Source organism: Balearica regulorum, chromosome 11 (genome assembly GCF_011004875.1).
Source record: "Balearica regulorum gibbericeps isolate bBalReg1 chromosome 11, bBalReg1.pri, whole genome shotgun sequence".
NCBI classification, from domain to species: Eukaryota; Metazoa; Chordata; class Aves; order Gruiformes; family Gruidae; genus Balearica; species Balearica regulorum.
This window is the reverse complement of record NC_046194.1, coordinates 3,112,758-3,138,991: the sequence shown is the minus strand read 5'-3', so window position 1 is coordinate 3,138,991 and position 26,234 is coordinate 3,112,758. Positions and strand designations below refer to the sequence as shown.

Here is a 26,234-nt window from a genome sequence, read left to right as displayed (position 1 = left end):
AAAAATTTATTCTCAAGGAACTGATTCTCATCTGGTGCAAAAACAAAATATGAACATTATCTGAAACACAAAGCCACAATATAGCATGAAGTTACAATTTATCATGTGAACAGCTGTGTGCAAACATGAAGCAACTAAAAAAGTAAAAAATACACATTATATGCATAACATTTATGAACAGGTTTTTCATTAAATAGCCCTAGACCAGCTTGTTATATTAAGCGCCATTTGATTTGCAGCATGCTAACACAAAGCATTGTTTAAAGGGATGCATATTTTAAATGTATACACTGTAAACTGAAGATCCACCTCCAAACTCTAGTGGCAGCATATTTTTTCTGGTTAAATACTGCATATATACTTTCTTACAGATTGAAAATGTATGTTTATAGTATGGTATAGACTTTTTTTAAAGAATTGATTAAAAGGTGCAATTTTATGTCTATATCGAAAATTTCATATTAGGAGGTAGGACAATAATAGTCATACCTGTTAAGAACACTGCCCTAAAGAACTTCTAAGTACTCTGAATTTTAATTAAAAAAAACCCTACATTTTTCAACTTTGTTTTTAATATTCTTTTTAGAGAAGACTTTAAAGTAGTGAGAAAAAAAAAATCAGTGTTGAGTCACAACACTATGAGCTGCATCCATTTTATCCTTAAAAAAAAAGAAGTCAAATTCAAAGTTAATTTTGTTATATGTGCCATACTGAACAACATTCAACTGTAGTTTCAGATAAAAAAGGGAAATTATATACATACACATCTTTAACCCTAGCACCAGAACACCACCTTTGAGATCATAACATAATGCTATATTTTAAACATCGTTTCCTGCAATAAAATAGGTTAGCAGCTTTGAAAACCATTAGAAAATTACTTGTTGGACCTAAACTAATAAAGGAAACAAAACCGTTTCCCAATGAAATGTGTTTTTTAAAAAAAAAAAAAAAACCAACAACAAAAAAAGGGACAACCCCCCCAATTTGACCAGTTCTGGAATTTAATCTCCAGGCACGATTTAAAAACGTTATGATCAAGTGACTAATACTCTCCTTTCAAAACTGCACAAGAAGTTAAGACTCAGTTGCCTTTGCGAACAATTTGTAAATAACCCCACCACGTATCTGAACTGTGTTCAGATTGGAAACAAATGCTGTTACTGACAAAATGGGTAACACAATCACCTTCCTTTTGTCTTCTATAGCTTAACAACATGTAATACTATTAATTTGAAGACATTCATCCATCTGTCTGCAAATTTAAGACATTCAACCATCCTTCTGCATTCTATAGTGCTCTTTAGGTTCTGTCTGATAAGCAACAATCATAGGGCTATGAGATCCCCTGTCAACCCTAATACTTTTAAGACTTTTAATACAAAGAATGTAAAGTTATGATTTAATATCAAGCTTTGAAACCAGGAGAAACAGTTCATGAGATTTTTTTTTTCCCCAATTAGCATATCACAGTTTCTAAATTGCTTCCTTCTTGAGATCATATATTACATTATAGCCTCTTTGTGGTGCCTCATTATATGCTGATTTTTTTCAGATGGTCTACGGAATCCCTTTTTGCAATACTCACACCTATGTGGATAGTCTTTTGTGTGTATGGATATTACGTGTCGTTTAAAGCCTGACGCATCCGTAGTGCTATATTCACAATACTGGCATTGATAAACTTTTCTTCCACTGTGGGTCTTCATGTGCTTCTTAAGTTCATTTTGCTGCCTAAATCCTCTTTTACATCTTTTGCATTTAAAAGGCAGGTCCTTGGTGTGAACTGAGAGGATATGCCCACTAAGTACAAAAGGATCTGATGTTTTAAAGTCACAGTGTCTACACTGATGTATCTTTTTACCTTTATGGGTTTCACTATGCTTTTTGAGCTCAGATGGACGATGGAAGCCTTTTTCACATACCTCGCATTTGTGGGGAAAATCCTTTGTGTGAACTGAAATAATGTGTCGCTTCAGGTCACTTGAATTGGTGCTCTTATGGTCACAATGTGGACACTGATGAGTTTTATGCCCTTGAAATAACTCTGTGTGCTGCTGCAGTTCTTTTTCATCTGTAAACGCCTGGGGACAGTGCTCACATTTAAATGGCAAATCAGTCCCATGTTTGGTTTTGATGTGAGTTTTCAGATTGGACTGATCAGCACATCTGAAGACACAGTGCTGACACTGGTATGGCTTTTCCCCAGTGTGGGTCCTCATATGCTTTTTCAGCTCTGACGGATGGCGGAATCCTTTCCCACACTCCACACAAACATGAGGGAAGTTCTTACTGTGAACTGCAAGTAGATGTCTATTGAGTAGTCCCTGCTCTGCAGTTTCATAGTCACAGTATTTGCACTTGTGTAGCTTGGGCTCCTTGTCCCTCAGTATTAGTTTATTAGAACTCAACGGGCTTGCTTCTCTGTATCTTCTTGTATATTCTGTAAACTCATGGGTTTTATCAACTTTATTTATAAGTTTATGGCTTTCCAGATGATTGTGGAAACTTACTTTTTTGTTAGTTGTAAAGTCACAGTCTGTACACTGGTATTTCTTCTTAATCATATGATCTGGATGATTCTTCATATGCCTTTTCAAGAATCCTCTGGATTTAAATTTTTTCCCACAAATATGACAAGGGTAAACTGTTAAGGGCTGTCCATCAGGACCTATTATAACAGCTGTTTTTAAACAAACAAAAACAAGTTATGAAGGAAACAACTTTACTGATCAAGAAGTTTTAAATCAGCCAACTGCTGTTCAGATTCATGCACTTACACTTGCAGCAGACAGAGAATGGTTCAGTAGTTTAAAAACAACCAATCCACAGCACCTATAGTTTATATAGTTTTGTTTCAGAAACTGCTCAAACAGATCAGTGATATCATATGTGCGGTGAATATATCCACAATTACTTTTTAATAGCTTGCAAAATTCAAATGAATTGCATCAGCCCTAAGCGTACTGACTCTGAATAGCAAAAATTATTACATTTTCTATGCACAGAATTGGAGGGGGGAAGGACACAGGAAATATGCAAATCATCGTTTAGGTTCTTTAATTCTGCATCAGCTTAAAAAAAAAAGGGAGGGGGGAATAGTACAGGAGTAAGTGCCACTCCATGACAATACGCATAACCATACAGTGTTTACCTGTTTGCCATTGCCTGGCCTCTCCTCTCCTCCTTTTCTTGGTTTTTTGTTTTAGCACTCTATTAGTGCTAATGCTATCACAAATCTGCAGGTATTGTGTTGCATTACCGTTTTTGTTTTCTAATCGTGTATCCAAGTTATTTCCTAGAAACAAAAATTAGACACCATAAAAAACCTTAAACAACCTTTTTCTTTGGGATTGATGACTGGAATTGCACAGCAGCATATCTACTTTCTTAGAAAATATTGCCCATTCGTCTACAGTGAACATATATAAAAAAGAAGAGTGCCGATATAAAGCACTATCTAGCTTTGCTGGCAAAAGTCAAGAATATAATTTTTTAAACAATGATTAGTTTTCAAATATATTCCTTGATTTCTCGTACTTCTCGAGACATCAATTACTCATAAGTTATGCTGGTTGCTTCCTTTTATTTAACTTGGGTTTATGTCTTAACAACTATATTATCTGACTACAAAACCATACTAAAAAACCTGGCAGATCCTCCCAACTTCCCACCCACTCTGAAGGCCTCCGACACATCTAGAATGGTTTCATTTCAAAATCGTAGAGAAAGACTGTAGAGTCCTTCAATATATACTTTATGGATAAGTTTTTGCATTCACTGATTAGGAGAACTGACACATAAATGTATACATTTTCAAAGACAGAAAGTTAGTTTTAATGCTGTACCAAGCACAGTTACGTGTTCTTACCTGCCGCTTGACCATCTTCGTATCTTCTGGGTAGCCTTCTTTCATCTCCTGCAGAAAATGGTATTTTAGTCATTATAAATTAAAATTCTTTTTAAAGATGATGGCTTGAAAGTCTGATGAGAGAAAACTAACTTAGCTAATAAGTGACAGCTTAACTCTATCCAAACTGACGCGTGCAGTTCACAAGCAGTTCAGTATTTTGTAATTACGAGCCCCGGGAAATAAAAGTCACATCTTTGTGAATAGTTAATATCCACTAAAGCTGTCTTTGCACGCTTACCATGCTGACTGTCCTTCCTGCTTTGCATGATTAATATGCTTGTTTCTGCAAACTTTTAATCTCATACATAACCTCAGATACCAACCCAGAAACAAGGTTATCTGAAATCCAGTTTGTTCTTGAGATCGAAGTACTTTATCTTTCTGGAGTAGAACTAGGCAGATAAGACGACTTGTACCTTATCAGCCGCTCAGCACTCATCTATATGAGGCACTACAAAGTTCTGGGAGAAGTAGAAGTAACACCTTAAGAGTATATTCCTCACTTTGGATTGAAAGTGTTTACCGCTATGTGCCACGGCTCTGTGGTTCTAAACCACTTTACCAGCCCAACTACTCAGAAATGCTGAGAAATATTGTATCAATGAATTTTAACTGACTTGCTTACTTAATTATAATGTAAACCATGGATGACCTGATACCTTCTTAATATACACTTAACATGTCAAAATCCAAGAAAAGAATATGAAATAAAAGAATATTCAGAATTCGCAATATATCCTGATAAGATGCCTCTACTATTTGAAGCATGACTGCAGATAACAAATTACATTTATTGTTTTTGTTTCTAACCTGAGGCACTAACAGACTTAAAACTGAAATCAGGAACATGTTTACACATTTATTCCTACTATGCCCTTTTAAAAGTTGTTTCCCCTTCCTCCTAGCTAATGTAAAATACTTAAGGCTATTTTTGTTTTCCTAAGATCTTCAACAGCCAACTTCAGCAACCATCAAAACCCACACATTCTGTACATCTGAGCTGGAATCAAGAACAGTATAAAAATTCTCCTAACAGCTTTCCTTTCTACTTCATAAAACTCAACATATAGCAATCCATTCATTATATGCAAGACAATCAACTTCTAAAGTAATCTGGAACTGCGTGACAGGCCAGCATTGGGAAAAAACCACCAATGTACAAACAGAACTGTTTTCTTCATACTGAACTCCGAACAAGATACGGACCTTATGCGTAAAAGGTCATGAACGATGTCAAAATAATTTTCTACATCATTTAATCAACTCCACTAACACTGCTAAAAGATCAGAAGGAGCTGTCTCCAAACCCCTAGGGCAAAGCAGGAGATTATCACATTTGCACAGAGATTCTGGAAGCTAGATTAGGGAGAAAATAATGCAAGGGATTTTCAGAAAATAAGCATACGGATTCCTACCGTAAGCAGCAGCCCAAGCAACAGGGACAAAAGTTTTATTCACGCCAGAGTCTTCAAGCTGTGTGTCTGGAAGTGATGTAGCTTCTTCTTCACCTACAATAACTTCCATATAAACTTCATCTGCTATTTCAGCACAGCCTGGATTAAAGGAGAAGAATAAATCTTTTAATTTTATTCTGCTCATCCTAAATTCTCCTTCATTTAATTTGCTCTCATTCTGATTAATACCCGTTATAAATTACTTTTCTTCCTTTGGCATTTAGAACCACCCCTTCCCTTAGGGGATCATTGTTTATTCAGACATTCCTTAAAGAGAGAAAACACATATCAATAAATATAAATCCAAAATAAACACCAACATAAATTCAAATATACAAACTTATAAACTTGCAACCGATGACATTTATTTGCCACTTTGCCAGAAAGCTGATTAAACAAGGCAATTCACAGTAGGAAAACAGAAAAATGAGAAATTTGACTAACCTCATTAACTTCATCCATGGACATGTTAAATTTAATATAAATAATGAAATGATTGCATACAGAATGCACAATGTGCATTTATCCACATCACTTTAAAATAATTATAGCCTGCTCTTTATTTTTAGAGAAGATGAACTTAGTTTTCTACTACTTCAGGCTGAAGAATCCTTCAGAAAAATTAAAAAAGTCCTTGAGAATGATGTTTATATTGTTGTACAAAACAGCATGAGAAACAAAAATGTTTCTTATTATGCTTACTAATATCTTCATCTTCCTGAGAAGAGTCCTTAACAGCCATGTAAACCATTTTTTCTCGCTGCATTCTACCAACACCTCCTTGTTCAATTACTCCAGCTACAGAATGTCCATTGTGAAAGTCACTCTCTGTGACAATTTCTGTCCCACCTTTAACAAAAAGAAGTTAAACACATTAAGTAAAAGAAGCCACTGTAAAGATTAATTTCAGATTTAAGTATTTTTTTCTTATTTACAACAAAGCTATTTCACAAAACTCCACGTAAATGTTTTGGCATCAATGTCTGTCATAGAATCATGCTGGTTTGATACTTTGGGGCAGATACGAAGAAGTTCTCTCAGTGTCTCCTGATAAATTCAAGCCTGAACAACCACTACCCACAAAGGATCAAGAGTCTTTTACGTATGCTAGCAGTGAACTCAGGTGCAACTAGAAACATACACCTACCCGTGCCCACCAAAAAAATGACTGCAATTCTAATCTGGCCCAGAATACAGCCTTTAAATTCTCTCTTGAGATGTGAAGAGCTAATTCTTATCCCTCTTCCCCTCCCCAAATCCTGATTCTTATTTTTCCCTACGAAGATTCTAATGTGAATGTCCCAGACTCATTACACAGGATTAAATAGTAACTTATACTGGGGTCACCCTTCTCAAACCACAAGAGCGCAACTGTTACTGCCAATTACTTCATCAACAAGAACATCACCTAGAGAGACGGCCTAGCTGGGATGTAAGGTGCTGCACAGAATCCCTGGAGACAGCACAATCTGAAGAGTAACCGTTAAAAAGAAGGAAAGGAGACCAACTGCCCACACAGTCCTGCTCCAGGTGACTAACAAGCTCTGGCCTCCTGACTGACTTAAACAGAGGCAAAAGAACAAGTTCCAGCCTGGAACTTGATACAGATGCTTGAGTCAGAGAGGGGTGACAGATAAATATTGATGCTTAGTCTGACAGTGAGAGAGAAGCTGCAGATTATGGCAGAACAAGCTAACACCTGGTACACTAAGAGTTCTTGTTCGCTCAGCTAGGTGGTTGAGTCCAAATCCGATATGTTGATCCATCACTCCATTTGTAAATGGGGGACGTTGCCAAACATCCTTGCCACTCAAGCCCATTTTTATAATTTTTGCCAAAAGTGGCTTTGCTGGGACATTTATCCAAGTAACTAGACTGCAAAGCAAATGGATGACACAGAAGAACAGCCCTTCACCCCACTTCCACGTACAAAAAAAACCAAGAGACTACTGCTGATGGGTAAACTTGAACCTTGGATACTCTTTGTGAAGACTGTCATCTCAGTTTCCGTATTCCTTAATGCTGAGCAGCAAACAGCCATTATCAACACAATCAGCTCTTTCCAAGTAGATGTACTCACCAGTAATGAACAGGGTAATTTGCCAGGACTACCTCCTGGCTATATCAAAAGCGCTGAGAGTAGCTCATGAGAACACCCCTGCTGTAAATCAGTTTTCAGCCATAAGAGATTCTGATTCTTCCTGCTGCTGCACGAGCAGTCTGTCCCTCAAGAGTGACAACCTATCCCCAGAGGAAGAAACCATATTTCAAGAGCAGGGCCTGGCAATTCACCTCGGAACTGGCAGATAAAACAGATGTCACAGCAGTTAAGGGATGTTAAGAAGCTGCTTCTCTAGATCCTTTCCCCATAGTCTCAGAAAGCACACAGTCTTCACCACCTCTTTTTCATACTTGAAAGGAATTAAGGAACAAATACTGAAAATCCCAGGGCCTCACAGAAACACTCACTAATCTTCAGCCAAATCAGGTACTGCCTATTCCAAATAGGAGAGAAAAATACATTAATCTACTTTGGCAACCTTCTGAAGGACTTGATTAACAGGCTTCAAAATCTACACTGGGGCAAAAAGATACTGAGGAGCTCCTAAGACAGTCTTACCTAATTCTGAACCTACTCTGAGAGACAGAGAAAACCAAAGACAACTACCCTCTTAGCTAGCAGTCTGATCATCCCATGAACAATCCTTTTCTGCCATTAATTTGAGCTGGAAAGATTACTTGCTTCTCAGAGAAGAAAAATAAAAGGCATCACACAGCCAAAAATTTCCTGAAGCAGCAGTTCATGCTACTTGAAAAACAGCACCAGAACTGTTACTAATTGGAGGACTTTGATGATCTAATTCCCAGTTTGAGATTGCCACAGCACAGCCAGGCCAATCTGACCAGTCCATGGGAGATGATCACCTTTCTCCACTCCAGGAAGAACAGTCATCCTGATGTGCCCTGTGAATGGCTCTGGGGCTCCTGGCCAGACACCTTCCAGTGAGGCAGAGTTTCAATACGAAAATGCAAAGGGTAAAGTGGAAAGAGCCAGAGGTTTCAGCTCTGAGAACAAGAACAGAGCATGGCTTAGCTGTTCGTGCACTTGCAAAGCACTTGGAAGTGCTGGATCTATCCTTTGCAAAAGAGAACTGCAGAGCAATCCTGAGTTTCTTGGTTAGGTTTTGAAATGACTGCATGCCTAAAGCCCCAGCAATCTTCCTCTCTCTCTGCATCAAGGCCACCAAAGACTGTTCAGCGAGAGAAATCCACTCTAGAGGCTTCTCTGTGCTGACACACAGTCTTGCAAGATCAAGAGAAAAGTAGCAGCTGAAAAACAGCTGCAGACACCCAACCACTTCTACACTCAGGCTTTGGTTGCCTGAAAAGAAATATTGCTAATCAAAAAACAAACTTGAGGCTAATACACACCCCATATTTACCACACAGGGGCAGCCTCCACAAATGTCACATTCTATAAAACATTCCAGTCAGTGGATTAAAAACATGAAATTAAGAACAAACAAAAAGACCCTGAAATACTTCAAACTACTGGAAGAATACACAGAATTTAAAAGGTACCTATTTCAACATCATCTTCAGCTTCAGCTTTAAATATGTACACTTTGATAACTTCTGAACCAAAACCGTCATCTTTAGCAACATCATCATTTGCCACCTCGGTACTGATTTTTAAGGGAGTGCTTCCTATATGGTCCAGTTTTTCTCCAACATCATCCACTGTAAAGATAAGAGAATAATAATGAGGTTCAAACACATTTTTTAAAAGTCAAAGTAATCAGTAGCATGATTTTCTCCACTATTATCCCCATGCATAGTAAAGGTTTGTATTCATAAATGGCCTTTACAGAACAGTTCATCTCAAGATATTTAAAAGAGATTCCAGAAGTGCAGTATGCATTTTATTGCAACTCAGGAAACACAGCAAGAATTACAGAATGAAGAACACAAGAGTGAGCTTGTCATCAAAGAGAACATGGTAATTGGTTATGTCTGAAACTATTACACTTAGAAAGCAAAAACGTATCAATAAGTAAAATTAAACATCTATCAAAAATGTTAAAAATTAACCCAGAATTGCCTGTTATAGTCTAAGAGTCCCCAAAAGTTTCACTACTCCAAGATACTTGTGGCTAAACTTTAGTAGCTGAAACTTATGAAGAGTGATGACTCGGAGCATATTCCCAGCGAAAGAAGTGTGCATCCAAAACTTGACTACATCTTCATCCTAAAAGAAGTTATGATTTTATCCACTTTATCACTTGAAAACATATAAATGAATGAAGATTATTGTATAATATGCAGCTGATTAAAAGATGCAGTGAAAATAAATCCAAATACTACTATGTGAAATTGACTTCTCATTCTTTATGCACACAACTTAGTCACTCTGATTATTTGGTCTATATATTCAAAATGCTCATTTTACTTATACAACAAAATTTATATGCAAACTATTAAAAGTGTAGAAGTAACACTATTTTGGTAAAAAGGGTATTCACACAGATATCCATATATATACCCCAAATTGCCAATACGGAGGCCACTGAACTAAGTATCCTTCTGACATATGTATTGTCAACACACTTCTTTCTCTCGGTGGATAAAATTAGCTCCTGTGCAGATGGCCAACACAAACCTGTGCAATGCTTAACACCCACTGAAGTCCCTTAAATAGAGAAGAATTCCACAAAATGTAAACAAAATCTGAATTTAATACATTTCAGGGAAGTTGCGATTTACTGCATACGTAATATTAAAATATGCGCATACTAGGTTAAAAAAAATAAAATTAATATTCAAGTGATAATAGCGTTTCATGACTAAAAATAAAGAATGTGGACACTGAGGTCTCTGATGACTGAGGAAAGTCAGGCTTACCTCAGGACGGCTGCAGTGGTTCCCAATCCCCCTCTAAGTTCCCTGCCCTCAGTGATGGTTACTCTTAAGACCTGCTTTTAAATTCTGCCTGGCATATCGAGCTGAGCCAAAGTTAGTTTAAGCTTTTCTTAATACTCCAGGCAGTCACACGAGGTGGTTCAGAACCTGCTGGAGAAGAAGCAGATGCCTTTCCTGCAGCAGGGTCGGAATCCACCACAGCAATCCCAAACTAAGCTCTTCCCGCTCCTTGACAGGATTCTGGGGAAACACCTATCCAACTAACACCGGTTTTCATCCCCACATTGAGGAACCTTATTTCTATTTCACAGACATGAGTCTGCAACAGGAGAGTACAGAAGTTATTGAGGACAGACCTAGATATAATGTAGGTAAGTACAAAAAAGTATTTAATTTTAGAACCTCTGAAAATTATGTGTTTTGATGAAAATTAAATGGAAAACATTACAAAAATGCTATGTTTAAGCTGTTTCTTTTTGTAAATAAGAGATTAATTGCATTGCCAAAAAATATCAAACTTGGATCAGCAGAAAAAAATCAAAATTTCCTCAGGAAAAGGGGTTTTGTTTTTTAATTAAAAACATTCTAAATCTCTATTAAAATAAATGTCAGCAACATCAACACCTTAATCTGTTAAAATCTGACATGTACTGCATGGTGTTCACGTTACCTTGCAGGACAGTGAGAACAGCAAGACTATGAACACCACGGCTGAGAAAGCCACTACAGAGAACTTGGTATATTCCTTTGACACTTCAGTTTACGAGCCTTTACGAGGTTATTAGTACATCTTTATATCCAGTACGGACGGTTACTGCATCTGCTCATCGGAAGTTTTTATGCTGCCACAATGGAGTGATGAGGAGAGAGGATTATGCGCCCTCTACTAACAGGAAAAGGGAAGATGCTAAAAACACTTATCTTGGAAAAAACTATTTCCATACATTTACTGGTTGAATTTATTAAAGACCATTTTCTTTTCTGCATGGCTTTTATCATTTATAAAAGCTTCTTATCCATATTCTTCAAAATGATACACATACATCTCATTTTAGTACAATTAACATTTTTCACTGCATGTATCAGTCTTTGAAGGACTGGAGGTAACTAATAGTACAAAGCAGGAGTGATTATATATATATGGCTGTATGACTAGACATGCTGCCAAACCGCAGAAAGAATATTTAAAGGCTGGGTAGAAGAAATCACTAATTGTAAGCTGTTAACTCTAATTTTAGAACTGGTAGGTGGTAGTAAAGTTATTTTCAAATCTGCAACTCAACGCCAACTTTTTCTAAACTCATAAATTTTATAAACATAACACATTATGAGTTTAACATAGAAAATAAATATTTCTGTACTGGAAGGTTGTTTAACAACAGCAACTTCCTACTGAACACAGGAATAATCACATATATGTGATAAGAAGTTCTCTTTATGGCAAAAATTTCCAACTATTAGTATTGGGTGACAACGACTGTACACCACTATGTATCTGATGAAATAACATAAGGAAAAAACCATACAATTTTAGATAGTTGCCTTACCAAGACATCAACTGCAATACAACAAAGATTACTTAAAGAGAAAAAATGAGGAATTTTTCAATTTTACAATTTTTGTAAGAATAAATATTTTCAGCCAGAAATAGAATGTAAAATACATGAATACAGCACGTATACTCACATGCTGTGTTTTACCATTTCAAGTGAAGCCCCCAAATCTTCAATATCCTTTAAAAAACAGGGAGCCTTGTCTTAGAGGGGCAAACTTAAATTATTTTTAAAATTAGTGGTTACCCACACCATCAACCATCCTGTGTATTTTCAAAGATCTTCAGTCTCTACAATTTAAGCTCAAGTAATGGAAACGTATCAGGAAGCCTGTGTATCCAGGGCCTCCGAAATCAATTCTCTAAAAATGCAAAAGTGTAATCTAACAAAATTTGAGAAATATAAACTGGACTGAGAAAAACTGATACAGACTGTCATTTGTAACATGTTGTCTTTTGTTTCAAATACCCCAACAACAAAAGACACAGAATCGCCAATTGCTATTGCTTAAATTGCTGTCTTACATGAAGTAAATTTCATGGTTTCAATCTGTTTTTTAAACACATTTAGCTAAGGGGAAAACAATCAACACAGCAGGACATGTAATCTTTGTCAAGTTCCACAATATTAAGACTTTTTTTAAAAAACAGATCACAAAAATATTCTATTGTCTAAGTAATATGACTTCAAGCACAGACTGCTAACCCATCAGTGCTAAATTATCTGATGACTTTTCCCAGTGATAGTTCTCAGGAACAGGAATGCTTACTTTATGTCAATGGAATATGAAAGTGTCTTCCCGATCTGACTCATCCACCAGAAGCACTACATATTATTATCTTGTCACTTAAAATTAACTGAAAAAACACAACAGAGAACCTTTATAAATATATGCTGAATCCTCCTGAATAAACAAGGTTTAAAGGAAAACTCAGCACGCTTCCAATGTTAAACTTACCTTACTTCGCTGTTTTCAGGTGTGTGATGTCCAGATTCACCGTGGATTGCCAGCTCCCAATTCATGTGATGCCTCAGCATGCACTATGCTGGTGATATCACACCCACCATAGGAGCCCACAGGGATAACACGAGGGCAAGATAAGTCCCGTGGTTTTACAATTTCTCATATTTTTCTAATGTCTGATATACTTATTTTATATCCCATAGGTTACAATATAGGAGTATTAGTATTAAAATGTTTAGCAAATTATGTAACACTGTACTGTAATATACTAAAAAGGAGGTGGTGGTGGAACAGTACCTTACCCCTAAAGGCCAGCTCCAGTGTTGTTCTTTGGTGGGTATGAGGTCACCAACATAGTGCATGCAGGGCCAACACACGGATCGGGAGCTGGCAATCCGCTGTGGGTCTGAATATCGCAAACCTGAAAAACAAAAAAGGGTACGCTTTAAGCTACACGTGTGCTAACTCCTCCCTGGCAAAACGGGATATGCTGTTCATAATTTTCCCATCTCAGTACGAGAGGGATGGGTGCATGATCACACCATATGCATTGTTTGTATTCCTTTTTAACAAGTTCCTTTTAAACGGGTATTCTGGAGATTTAAAACAAGGGACATGCATATCCCGTGACATACATTGTGAATGTATCAAAGATTTTTCAGTGTTATAAGGCTGATTTAAAAAAAGCTGAATTTGTCTGCACTGAGATAGCAGAGTGGCGATAATCTTCTAGCGAGAATTTCCAATTACAAAGCCATAGGCAGCTAGTTTACAGAACTAGCAAGACAAACATTATTTTCCAAATAGTATTTACACAAAAATATAATTACCAATAGTGCATAGAATATCTACATGGGAATGCTGTCTTAAAATGGTAAAAAATCACCCTTCAGTATATTTAAACCCTAACTCCCAACAAAAGAGTAAGTTAAAATTTCACTCAGCTCAGCTTTACACCCTAAAATGTAGTATTTTAAGTTCCCAGAGTGTGTTGCACAGAACAGCTGGCGGCATTCCCTGAGGGCATATCTGTAGTTTTATGTAAAGTCCCTCCTTTTTAGATGCTAAATATCATTAAAAGGCAGCTAAGAAGTATTTTGAGATTCTTTAAAACTGTCACTTTGATGTGATTTACATTATAAGAAAGTTCAACAGTCCTACGTACACACCCCAAAAGAAATAGCATAAAATTAACTTTCTGCAACATTTACTGAACATTTAATTTGACAATTTAAAAAAAGTAAGTAAATATAAAGGGTTTTAAACTGCTTGATAAACCGAGGCATTTTACCTATCCTATACAACAAATTATCCTCACATAACAAATTCAAGGCTAATTTAAGAAACATCTAAAAAACCCCAAAAAAGAAAAACTGCGTAACATCGATTCATTTTTGCTGAGGAAAAAAATCAAGAGCAGATAGTCTGTTGGGTCAAGCTGGCATACCCAGCATAATACAGCCTCAAAACTCAGGAGAGGTAAGAGACAGCCTTATCTAAAATGATTACTTAAAATTCTAGATTAATGATGTAGCTTCCAACTGTGATTGATCAAGCATATCATGATTATACATATATATAAATCTATTTCGTTTAAAAGTAGGTCTCAAACTGGCTTCGAAACATCGCAAAAGCCATTGGTAGGCTTGAGAACACCTGACAAAACTATACATATATCAGACACAGATGGAGTCATCAGGTAACTGTTACTGAAAGTTTAAGATCCTCTGGTCTAAGTGCAGTGATCATCATTATCAATCACACTTATCTATCTTAGAAGGAATTCCAAAGACGACTTTACTTACAATTACAAAGGTGCAGTTGGAAATACCGCAGTTACAGAATACAACTCATCGTAAGTACTCTGTCAGAAAGGAGGAATTTTTTCAGTGAAACAACTGACTGTAAAAATGGTGTTCCTTTATTTACAAGCACACAGGAATGTTTCTGTTGTAGGTCTAATTTCCTGTTAGACTGAGGTTTTTTTGGTTCTTTTTCCAAAAAACCCCTTTTCACTTCTATTAGTGACATATGGCATTACAGTAATGACAAAAAAAAAAAAAAACTGGTGTCCATCCTATACTGAACAAAAAATAAATAAAAAAAATGTATTTTGCATAAGGGACATAAATTCTATGAAATATTGAAATCATTATCACTCATCAGTCATGTCCTCTGTCTTGAAATTGTTAATAAATGCAGCTTGCTGTGAACAGATTGACACTTGGACACACTTGGCATTGACATTTTTTTTAACATATTGATTCTGACTAAATAAAATCTGTTTTGACCTACTCACATTTCAGTAACTAGCTTGGAGAAGTCAAAAATCTAAAACAAACTATCATACATTTTGTCAAATTTGTGTGATAAAAACTGGTATCTTGAGTATAATTGAACCACTCAAGAAACATAATATACCTGAGGTCATTTCAGTAGCTCTCACTCAACAAGTAGCATAGAACCATACAGTTTCCTCAGAGTTGAATGCTGTGTGGAAACTGAAACGGACAGCCACTTTCCACTACTAGAAAGCCGATCAATTAATGCACACATCCCCTTAACGGCAAGTTCAGTCCAGAACAGCACAACATACAATAACATGCCTACTGTAATTTTTAGTATAGCTAAACAAAAAATATTTTGTGGATGCTTAAGAGACAACCTTATGAGTCAGCTATCTTCAAAACCTATTTCTTTGTTGGATTCTACTGATTAAATCCAACTTGTTATTTTTACACAAATCTAGTATGGTAATATATACGTGGAATATTTAATTTTAATGTGTTTTTCTTAATTTTCAGGATTATCTCATTTCAGAAACACACACATACACACTCATTAACCCAACAGCATGAATGTCATTCTCTTTCTTGCTCTATCAGCGATAATGGATTTTTCATCAAGAAACCCCAAATCTGGACACCACGGATTAACTGGGCAACAGACTATTATTTGAGAGTTCCAGTACAGAATGCAGCAAAAGTCCAGCTATAATAATTTCTCCCCACCACACCACTTCTACTTCAGATAATCTCCTGTCCATATCTACCTTTGTTTAACTTACAAGATATCATTAAGTAGTCTTCAGATGTACTCTTGCCATCATCATCGTCTTCTGTTTTTATAGTCATCGTGGAGCCAGGAACAGTACCAGCTGCTTGAATGACTGCTTCAGAATCTGAGTTCGTTACAAGAACTTCTTCTGAAACCATTGTAGGCGAGTTGGCTCCTGACACAGAGTCTTGCACCACATGCTCCAAATGTCCATCAGGACCTGTCACAAGGTCAGCCACAAAAACCTGATCGGGAACTCTAACGGTTTCAGTTATTAGATCAGAAGTCAAAACATGATCACTGGTATCTAAAGCTTCTTCAATAGCAACATCAGCTTCCAAAACAGAATCAGGAACAATTACACCTTCTGTTACAACATCAGTTTCAGTGATGATGTCAGGTCCTTGGACAACTTCAGCTGCTAAGCCATGATCAAGAGTTATTCCATCATCGGTAACAACATCAGAAACTAGGACAGCTTCGGGGACTGATACAACAATATGGTCTCCATCAATATGAGCAGTGCCAGCCATTCCAGCCACTAAGAAACAATTATCAACGAGGAGAAAAATGTTAAAATTATTGCATTAGCAATCCCTTTATCTAAGGAATGGAATAACTGTATAGGTAAGTTAAACATGGATGTACAAATCTGTTACTTTTCAACAATCCACATTTTGCATTTCACCCGATAAAGACTATCCAAAGCAGCCTGTATTCTTTAAATTAAGAAAAACAAAACATGTCACTTCTTTACAATATAATGTGGAGTTTGCCCCAAATTTAGGTTTTACCATGCCGATATGTTAAAAACTACAGGCCGGTTTGCAATTTCATCTGTTTTTAAATTCCAGTTAGAAAACATTTGATTACAGCAGCAATTTGAACCTTCACAGAATTCTTGCATGACACTGGAAGTGTGGTACAAGACATTAACTGCTGTTACAATAAAAGGACTCTCATCATTTAGACTGCATGAGCCTTGATAAAAAATAAATACTCAATTGGATGCAATATTTATAGTACAATTTCCAACAACTTGCCACGTTGCAAGGAATGGCTAGAAGCAGAAGCCTGTGTTTCATTAACAGACTTGACTGGCCAGTAGTATTTGCAGAATGCTTTTCTATACATAAAAAAGAATGCACAGTGAATTATTTTAATGCACACATAAATATCAGTTTTAGCCTTAATGAATAAAACACTCAAGGAAATGGTTCTTATCAGAATGAAAAATATATTCAAATTATTCAGCATTGCATTTTAAATGCAATTATTTTGGTACACTCTGAGGGATATTAATTCATGTTAGAACAGAGACATGATCCTTCCCAACACTTGAGAAGGTCATCTCCTGTCACAATGCAGAAATGGAGACCGGCAAAGAAAAAGAGTGGAGATTTCTTGCTGTCCGTTCTCTAAACCTTCAAAATTGCTGAGGTTATTTAGTACTGCCACCAAAAGAAACAGTATTCATTTAAAAAAAACCCACAATTTAGAAACCAGTTTTCTTACATCAGTAAAGTCCCAGGACTGATGTTCTTGGCAAAAGACTTCTAAGCACATGTGAACATGCAGATTTAGCTAAATCTGTAAATTGTTGTCTACATAGTAAGTTATCTGTTGTCACACAGACAAAGACCTTATTTCCCACCACATTCACTGAAATACCCTAAAGGAGAACTGGAGACAGTAACCAAGGTAAGGACACAAAAGTTGGGCTGTTGTTTACATCCTGTACTGGGTGTTATTTACATCTCCTGTATGATGGAGATGGAACAACCAGTCAATGTGCTTTCAAGCAGAAGCACACGTATCACAAAACTGTTAAGCTCCAGACAACATCTTCTGTCTCATATTTGTCTCACTTTGGGACACAGACTTAACTTTGGTATTTTGGAATAAGTGACTATTTCAAGATCAGCAACTAAAGTATACAAAGACACATGAAACATCCCATTAAATTTCGAATTTTCTCAAAAAGTCATGCAAATAGCATTATTATATTAGTCAATCCTACATCTTGATATAATTTATAATCATACAACAAAAACCTGAAAAACAGTCTCAATTTCATTATTTTTAATAGTTAAAACGTTTACCAAAATCCTGCATAATCATAGTGTGAGGCATTTTGGATTCTTGTGTTTGCAGTCCAAGACTTCCACCACCTGGATCCATATTCAGCTAAGTTCATTCACAAATAACTGCAATAAAAGCAAAATCAGAATTTATGTTGAACAGTGTTATTGTGTTGACTAGCTTTACTGGATTAATGTGTTACACTGACAAACACAGAAAAGTATTTATCCCAAACGTCAAGAGAAAAGCATGCAGCACTTCATACAATGAACTTGGCTTTAGTCTTTTGGGTTTATACTTTTTTGACCTAACATCCTGAAAATGCTTCCATCCGTAAGTGGTCCTAAGTGTCATCAAAAGAATTACACATGCGAGTGAAACCAAACAAGTCAGTAATTCCTGGTCAGGACTTAAAAGGGGTTTTTTTTATGGAAGTCTTTGGTTACTGCCTGGCCTAGAACAGTTCTGTTTATATTCTGTAGAATTTAACTGGAAAGTGCTTTCTAGTTACCTTCAGCATGCAGAGCTACAGACTTCCAATGTTATTTCCAGAAGCCATACGCACAAGAAATGCCTACACCTTCAATTTCCCCGCTGCAAAGTGAACACTAAAATATTTTTGCAGGTTTATGAGACTATCTCCACAGGGGAACAACTCACCGACTGACAGCAGAGATCTTACCTGCAATACTAGCAGTAGCACCAGGCCATAAGAACAAAACAGTGGTTGTGCGTGAACCCCTCTGTATCATTTAACAAGTCTGACAAAAGGTCTGGTAGAAAATGTAATCAGCCCTCCATTAGATTTGCATGCACACTACAGAGCTACCCATTATAACAGCAACAGCTAAGCATAAGAAAGGCCAACTTATTTCAATGTCTCCATTGCCACGATACTGAGGAAACGACAGTGCTCAACAGACTTCTGTGCTGACACCGCTATTCACCATTCCACTGTTAGGGCTGTATTACCCATATTGGCTGACGTTTTATTTCAAAACTGTCAGGTTATTCCAGAAATCTTATCTTCCAACACGGTCCCTTCTGTGCTACCTCATTCCTACTGCCAGGGAAAAGCTGGTCCTAGACAGCTCTCTGTAATATCCCTCTAAGAGAAAAGCGATCTTTTAAAGCTTCTGATAGAACAGACCCACCAACACTTTGTAAACTCCCCACTGTTATCCTTCACCTTTACATCTTCAGCTTGATTTTGTTTTTTTTTTTCCTTTTGTTTTTGACAGCTGCTTTGTTGCTTTGGCTCTTCTAATTCCCCTTAATGCTTAGGGGCTTCTGTTTCCCCATTTCTCTTTTGTCAGACTTGCCTATTTTCCTCCCTCAATCTTTTAAAATCCCACCAGTTCCTCAAAATTCACCACACAGCCATGCCAGTATTACTTTGAGTTTTACTTCTGAGATTCTTGCATTCACTAAGTGCAATTCCAATTACATCCAAGAATCGAGCTTCTCCCTAAACTCCATTTTACCAGGATCTCCATTTCTGGTATCACATCTGTCTTGAGATTCCTGAATCTCTTAAGAACTTGCTTTCAGAGAAAGAGAAAGCACATAACATTTCTTTGACAGAGTGTTTCCATCAAATACCAGAGAAGGATAAATTAGCATTCCACCGTATTATCTACATTGCTACCGAAACAGGTGAACACATTTCCCAAGCACTTTATAGGTAACGGCAAAAACATTTTTAGACTAAGTGCAAGTCTCGCATACTGAAAAAGCTGTGATTATAACTTGTATGAGGGTCTGACAGAGAAACACTTTCCAGATGTTTCTCACGAAATTTAAAAAGTCAGAAGTTTTCAGAAAGACTTTAAAGCTTCCCTTTAAAGAGGACTGAAGACTTTGGGTCTTACGAACCGATTAAGTTTGGAGATTTTGAATTATTTTGCCATTTGCTGCAACTCAAAACACCTTCACACAAGTTCTCAGCGCAGATGAAGTGGCTCTATGATGAAGTGAAACAGCCACAGGAGTACAGACCGAGCAAGGCTTTCATAGGCGAAAAATCTCTAGCTTAAAAAAATCTGTGGCACAAGACTAAAACCTTGTACCTTCCTGCCCTCTCATACCCAACAATTGGAAATAAGTGACAGTATCACACAGGAAATGAAGAGTTTGCAATGAAATCTACCACAACAGCAGTAAGAGCTAACATAGACAAGCAAGGAGAATAATAATATAAGCCAGCTGTAAGAATAAATGGCTTAAGCACCTGAAACCTCTGAGATACCTCCAAGCCAGAATCAAGGGACCCAGAAAGAGCCAGGACCTAATGCAACTCACACTACCGCACTAATCCAGAAGCAATCTCCGCTTTGGAGTAGACATGACGTGAATTTCTCTTAAAGCATGAAGCTCTATCAGCAACAGGCACTAGACTCCATGGTAAAAGACCCTAAAAGCAACAGATGGAAGCATATTAATGCCAGTTACTATGGTACTGCAACCCTTGTGGCTCACCAGAACTGACAGCACTGGATCCTTGGTACCAAACCAAGTCGCCATCGAGATGCCGGCACTCAGTGCCAAGGGCCATGCTGCCCTGGGCTGACCCACTGGATCAGGCGGTCTCTAACCAGGCTTGGTCTGCCCGTGGAAATGTTGCGCCAGACGTCATTCGAGCCAGGCAGAAAGCCACCAAGGCGAGATGATGTGAAAAGTCAATTTGGTGCTGCGTCGCTTGGACTCCTTTTTTATCATCGCTTCAGCGGGTGATCGGAATGCCTACACTGTGCAGGCCAAGACACACGGGCCAGGTGGATATGGATTTTTAATATGAAAAAATACAAAACAGAGTAAAAAATAATCTTAAAGAGAAAGAAGAAAAATGTGGAAAACGCAATCCATGCTTACTGCATCTTCATTGTCAAGGAAGAAGATTATTCCTTCTTTTATACTCGTGAAATCCTGAAGCGAAGGAAACAGCCAGCAGTCCACAATGATGGCAATTTCAAGAAAAAGTCACTGATCCACCCCAAGGAGGTTTCAACTTAACTGAGAATACAAAAGAACCAAAGAACTTGCATCACCTAGTGCCACTATCATACTTTCAACACTTCTCCCTGTATTTTCTGCTCAAACCTACTTCTCTCAAATTGTCTTTAAAACCTACAATACTAATTCTTGGGGGCGACAACACCTTAACATTCTTCTTGTAGAGCTAAAAGAATTCCCCAACGTAATTTCTTGATGGTGCCATAACAGTGTGAGTTAATTCCACAGACCAGCTAGTACTGTAAAAACACAAGTCTAGTGTTATCAATGAGGACAGCAGTCAAAGATTTAACTAACTCAATTCCACTCATACAAATTTCAATGTAGTTTTAAGTTTTAGCTCCAAAATCAAACTCTTTTACCATTGTAAGAAATACAAAGCAGCTTCAGAACCTTACCGCAATGTTCTACCACCCCTAAATTATTGTCACAGTCATCTGAAACTCTTACGGTAGCTAACGAATACTTGCTATTACAAAAGATACAGCTCTAGACCATAAATTGCTTAATTTAATAGAGCAATTTCAGAACTAATGTAATACTCTACAATTTCCTGACCACAGCCTTTACACTCAGATAATCCTTCTTTTTTAAATGTAAATGGATATGAAAAATTATCTTAAATTATATCAATCTGAGATTACAGGAAGAATATGCTAGGTTTTTCTTCCTTCTCAACAAGCAATATAATTTATTTTCAGATTATATAATTAGATGCCCAGATATATTACATATTGTGCTACACAGCAAATTCAATACAAAGTACAACTATAATTTTAATTCAAATTAAAATTTCTGCAAGGAAAGCAAATTATCACTAAAAGGAGTATTTTCCCAGTAGCCAACAGGATGATAAAAATTATGAAATTTAAGGTACTATGAGTACCTTAAACTTCCACTAAAACCAGAGATGGATGATGACACACTAGCAATAAACATGCTGAAGCTGTACCTCGGTTGATGCAGCTGGTATCCAACCATTACTTAGGTATACTCTTCTAAATGCACTCAATGCAAAGGGCAGAGTTGCATAAACTCTGCAATCAAAGATTTTTATTTTTTTTTAATACCTACTTTTGGGTCTTAAAGGAATGCGGTGACAGCAGGAAAGCCCTTTACTCCTAATGCTGGAACAATTAACAACAGGTAAGCCCATAATTCTGCTGCAACTGGATATTTTTGCTCATAGATTTCAGTAATGCAGATTATTTACTTTCATACAATAATATGTATGCAAATCCTATAATTGGAAACAGCAAAAAATGTAGCACAGTGATTAACTGTGGTTCCTTCTGTACTACACCATGTTATATACCCATACAATTGTAGAGGTGGTTCAATCATACATTTTAAAAAATGACAGAGAAATAAGGCAGAAAGGCACAAGTCTATATACAGTCATAACGCTGAACTTACCCATACCCCTCTTGCCTCTATTAAGATCTCAAGTTTTTCCTCTCAATTCCCCTTCTCCTCTGTGTATGTATAAGAAAATACTGTGAAAATGCTTTATTAGCACCAGCTAATAAAATAATATCACTTTACAACATTCTGTTAATATTTTATTTTGGTTTTTTACTTATAGCAAGCTATCTTGTACCAGAAAGGAGTACATTATCATCAGATCCCAAAACACAGAATTTCATGAAACCTAAACTGAGACTCCCAGAGCAGTGTCTCAGGGATAAATTTTTAAAATATGTATATATCTGATATTGTTTTGCTTTTTTGAAAAATATAGTTCTCTCCCTAAGTAGCTTCAGGAGAAGGATGATTTTAACCTATTTCAGTTCTTTATGCCAAAGCTCTTCCTTAGACGGGGCTCAGCTGAGATCAGGCAATGAATTTTAGAGTGAAAAAAGGGATATATGACCTCCCTGTCTACATGCAAGAACACTACTGTAATTTACTATTGTAAACTTTTTTAAAAAAAAAAATCAAGGATAACAGTTGGCAGTTTGGGAATACCTAAGAACAAGTACTTGTAATAGCAACACTCAAATGAAAAACTGGTAAAGGCCCAGCTCCTTATAAACACTGCTCTTAGTATACACGTTGATTTATTCTTAGCTTACACTTCCCATAAGAAAATCATAAAATAACTATTAATATTTTAATTTTCTTTGAGAAAGCTTTCAGAAAAGACCCTCCATTGAGAGATCTTTAACAAAGTATTTTAAGGAGGAGGGAAAAAAATGAATGCCTCAGCACTTGTACCCTTCCCAGGAAAGAAAGCGTGTCGTTCTTGTTCCCAGAGGTGCAATGAAGCTCCCAATCAATATGCCAGTTCCAGGCATTGTTGCCATATTTAGAATTTTTATAACATAAAAAAATATTTCTATGAAATGCCAATTACAACTTAATAAATCTACATAAATAAAGAGTATGTATTTAATGCATTTTGTCGTATCCTAAACAGTGTGGTCCTGCAAATGCTAAGCAACTCCCCAGTTTATACATACAATTCTTCCCAGTATGTTCAGATGATACGTATTCATATAAAGCATATTTGCACAGTAAGTCCTTAAACACGCCTTTAAATATTATTTAGAAGAAATCCACTCTTTTACGTCTTGTTTACATACAATACAGTCAAACACAACATCATACTTTATCAGGCTTTTCAGATATTCGTAAACTGCATAGGACATTTTGCTTTCAGACATCCAGCAATGCAACACAATAAACTAACTTATATATGGTTGAAAAATCCAAACCAGATGTTTTCTAATTATCTCTTAACATTCAATTTCAAGAAGAATACATGAGAATTATCCTCCCCTGAAGGGTTCTGGTTGTCCCTCCACTCCCCCAAATTTTAATGCAGCAACCAATAGAAATGCAATGAGAAACATCCTGCATATGCAGAAATCTTAAGCAGAAGAACCCGATTCATAAAATAACATGCAGGTTAACACAAGCCCCTCGCAGAAAAAAAGACTGGGTATGAAAAACTGAAACATCCATTTTAAAGTCTTTTATTGTATTCACCTATAAAGCACCCATGAAAACCCACACTGTAAATCCATGTAAAATGACAAAGACAAAAGCAGCGACTGAGATTTTGTCTTACTGCCTGAAACGCGCTTAAGGCTCTTAAATAAGTTAATAAAATAGACGAATTTACACCTACGCGTTACAGCCACAGCAGTAACACAACTCCCCGTAACACAGAGCGCGGGCAGAGAAGGGCGACAGCCACATCGGGGCACGGCACGGCACGGCACGGCCGGGGCTGCCCGCCGCTCCGGCTGCCGCACTCGCGGTGCCGCCGCCACTCGAGACGGGACGCGCCGGCGGGGGCTGCGCGGCTGCGGAGGAGCGCGGCAGCGCAACGCAGCCCTCCCGCGCGTGCTCGCGGAACGGGCGCGCCGCCGGGCGGCGGGAGCGCGGCGGTGGCGGAACGGGCGAGCCCCGCAGTGGCGACCGGGCAGCTCGGCGCGGAGCCTCCACCGCCCGCTCGATTCTACCGTAAAAGCGGCCGGCAGCAGCCCCGGGAGCCGGACGCGCCATCCCCGAGGGTGGGCGGACGGACGCGCGCCGCGGAGAAGCGGCCGGCGGTCCCGCCGCGCCGGGGGAGGAGGAGGAGGAGGCGGCAGAGGGAGGAGTGTGACCGCGGAGACAAAGGAGCCCGCGGAGGGCGCTGGGCGGCGGCGCGGCCGGGGGCCGCCGCCCGCAGCAGGGGCGCGCAGGGACTGGGCCGCCGCTCCCCGCGCCTCCTCCCGGCGCTGCGGCCCCGTCTGTGTGTCCCGGGCCGCCGCCAGGCTCCTGCCCCGCGGCCGCTGCCCCCCACACCTCCCGCGGGCCGGAGCGGCCGCGGCACCGCAGACGGGTGTCCGGCGGCAGGCGCGGGGCGGGGAGGCGGGGATAACCCCTGTCCCAGCGGCGCGACGGCCCGCGGAGCCGCAGCCTTCCCCGCCCCACCGGCCGACATCTTGTTTTCCGCCATTTTCTGGCCGCCCGAAAAGGCCCCTCAGCCGCAGGGGCCACCGCCGCCGCCCGCCCGCGCCCGCCCGGCGCGGCAGCAACCGGCGGCGACCGAGGCTCGCCGGCCCGCTGAGGGGCGGCCGCGACCGGGCCTGGCGGCGGGCGCGGCGGCGCTGTCAGGCCTCGGGCGCGGCCTGCGGTGAGGCCTAGCCGCCGCCATTGTCCCCATCCCCCCCCCCCTCCCCTCGCGGGCCCGGCTCCGCCGCCTCGGCTCACCTGTGCGGGTCCCCGCGCCGGGCGGCCACGCCGCGGGCTGGGGCCCGGGGGGGGGGGGGGGGCTGGGGCTGCAGCACTCCACGCCGCCGCGGCCTGGCATTCGGGTCCGCCGGGGCCGGGCCTGCACCAATCACGGGCTGGGCCGGGCGGCGGGGCGCGAGCGCGCGCGGCCTGCTCCCCTCCCCCCGCCGCCCGCTCAACCGCCGGCCTCGCGGCGGCCGCCGCACGTCACTGCGCGCCCCGCGCGCCGAGCAGGCGCACCCGCCGCGCTGAGGCCGCTGCCCTCACTCTGCCCGCGCCGCCGAGCGCGCCTGTGCGCGGGGGTGGGGGAGAGAGCCGGGATTGGGGGGGGGGACCGGGATTGGGGGGGGGGCAGCCGGCGGATCCCAAACCCGCCCCCTCGGTGCCTGCGGGAGGGATGGATGGATTCGTTCCCGGGTCCCACCGCCCTCGGTCCCGGTGGTTGCAGGCGCCAAGGAGCGAGCAGCCCGCTGCGTTACATACACGTGTTCTGCCCCGGCGAACGGTGACCCAGCCTGGAAACTCCCTGCTGAAACACGGACGGGTCCGGCCCGACGGCTGGAGTCGGTACTGAACTGCAGGTATCGGTACGTCTGTACAGACAGCGCGGAGAGAACGCAAAAGCACGTGTGAGCTTGAGAGGTTTCAGGAGAGGGCACTGGTACAGCCTCACTGTCCTCCCCTCCACCTTTAGCTCCATCAGAAAGGTGAGGACACCTGGACTAGGCAGGTGTGACTCTGCTTCGTTACTGCACAGCACTGTGACATTAAAGACATGGGGGCTGGCCTCTCAAATAGACCCTTGCCAGTATTACTGGTCTCAAGAATACGCTTAAAAGAAAGTGGAAGAAACTACTGGCAGAAATCACAGTATTTTCCTCAAGGTTTTTAAAATTCTTTTGGGTATGTCTGTGTAAATACCCACATCTCCACCCAAGAGTGGTAGGTCTAGCAAAAAAGAAGAAAAAAAAATTAAAAAACTCTTCTATAGAATTAGCATGAATATACCTCAGTAGCCACAGCAGTAAAATTGTTCAACACCTACAAATGCCGTA

General features: G+C 39.6%; 1 protein-coding gene across 8 annotated transcripts; it reads right to left on the bottom strand.

Moving 5' to 3' along the window:
* Positions 1-960: 960 nt before the first annotated feature.
* Positions 961-25,462, bottom strand: ZNF711 (zinc finger protein 711). Of its 8 annotated transcripts, none has more exons than XM_075763066.1 (10): positions 25,159-25,462; positions 20,422-20,955; positions 17,964-18,068; positions 15,872-16,402; positions 8,950-9,108; positions 6,070-6,216; positions 5,329-5,466; positions 3,872-3,919; positions 3,155-3,298; positions 961-2,683 (listed from the first exon to the last, which is right to left on the bottom strand). In XM_075763066.1, the coding sequence occupies exons 3-10, from the start codon at positions 18,040-18,042 to the stop codon at positions 1,506-1,508; spliced, it is 2,424 nt and encodes an 807-aa protein (XP_075619181.1). In that variant the 5' UTR covers positions 18,043-18,068; positions 20,422-20,955; positions 25,159-25,462; the 3' UTR covers positions 961-1,505. The 8 variants fall into 8 exon arrangements, with proteins under 8 accessions (XP_075619181.1, XP_075619183.1, XP_075619184.1 ...); XM_075763068.1 differs by having other exon boundaries at positions 20,815-20,955; XM_075763069.1 differs by lacking the exon at positions 25,159-25,462 and adding an exon at positions 24,089-24,157 and having other exon boundaries at positions 20,815-20,955.
* Between the last annotated feature and the right edge of the window lie 772 nt (positions 25,463-26,234).

Excerpts from the sequence above, each read along its gene's own strand:
- ZNF711 (XM_075763066.1), bottom strand. The coding sequence starts at position 18,042 with ATGGATCCAGGTGGTGGAAGTCTTGGACTGCAAACACAAGAATCCAAA. Across the intron at positions 16,403-17,963 it reads TATGATTATGCAGGATTTTG|TGGCTGGAATGGCTGGCACT; the intron begins GTAAACGTTTTA and ends ATTGTTTCTTAG. Across the intron at positions 3,299-3,871 it reads CGAAGATGGTCAAGCGGCAG|GAAATAACTTGGATACACGA; the intron begins GTAAGAACACGT and ends TTTTGTTTCTAG.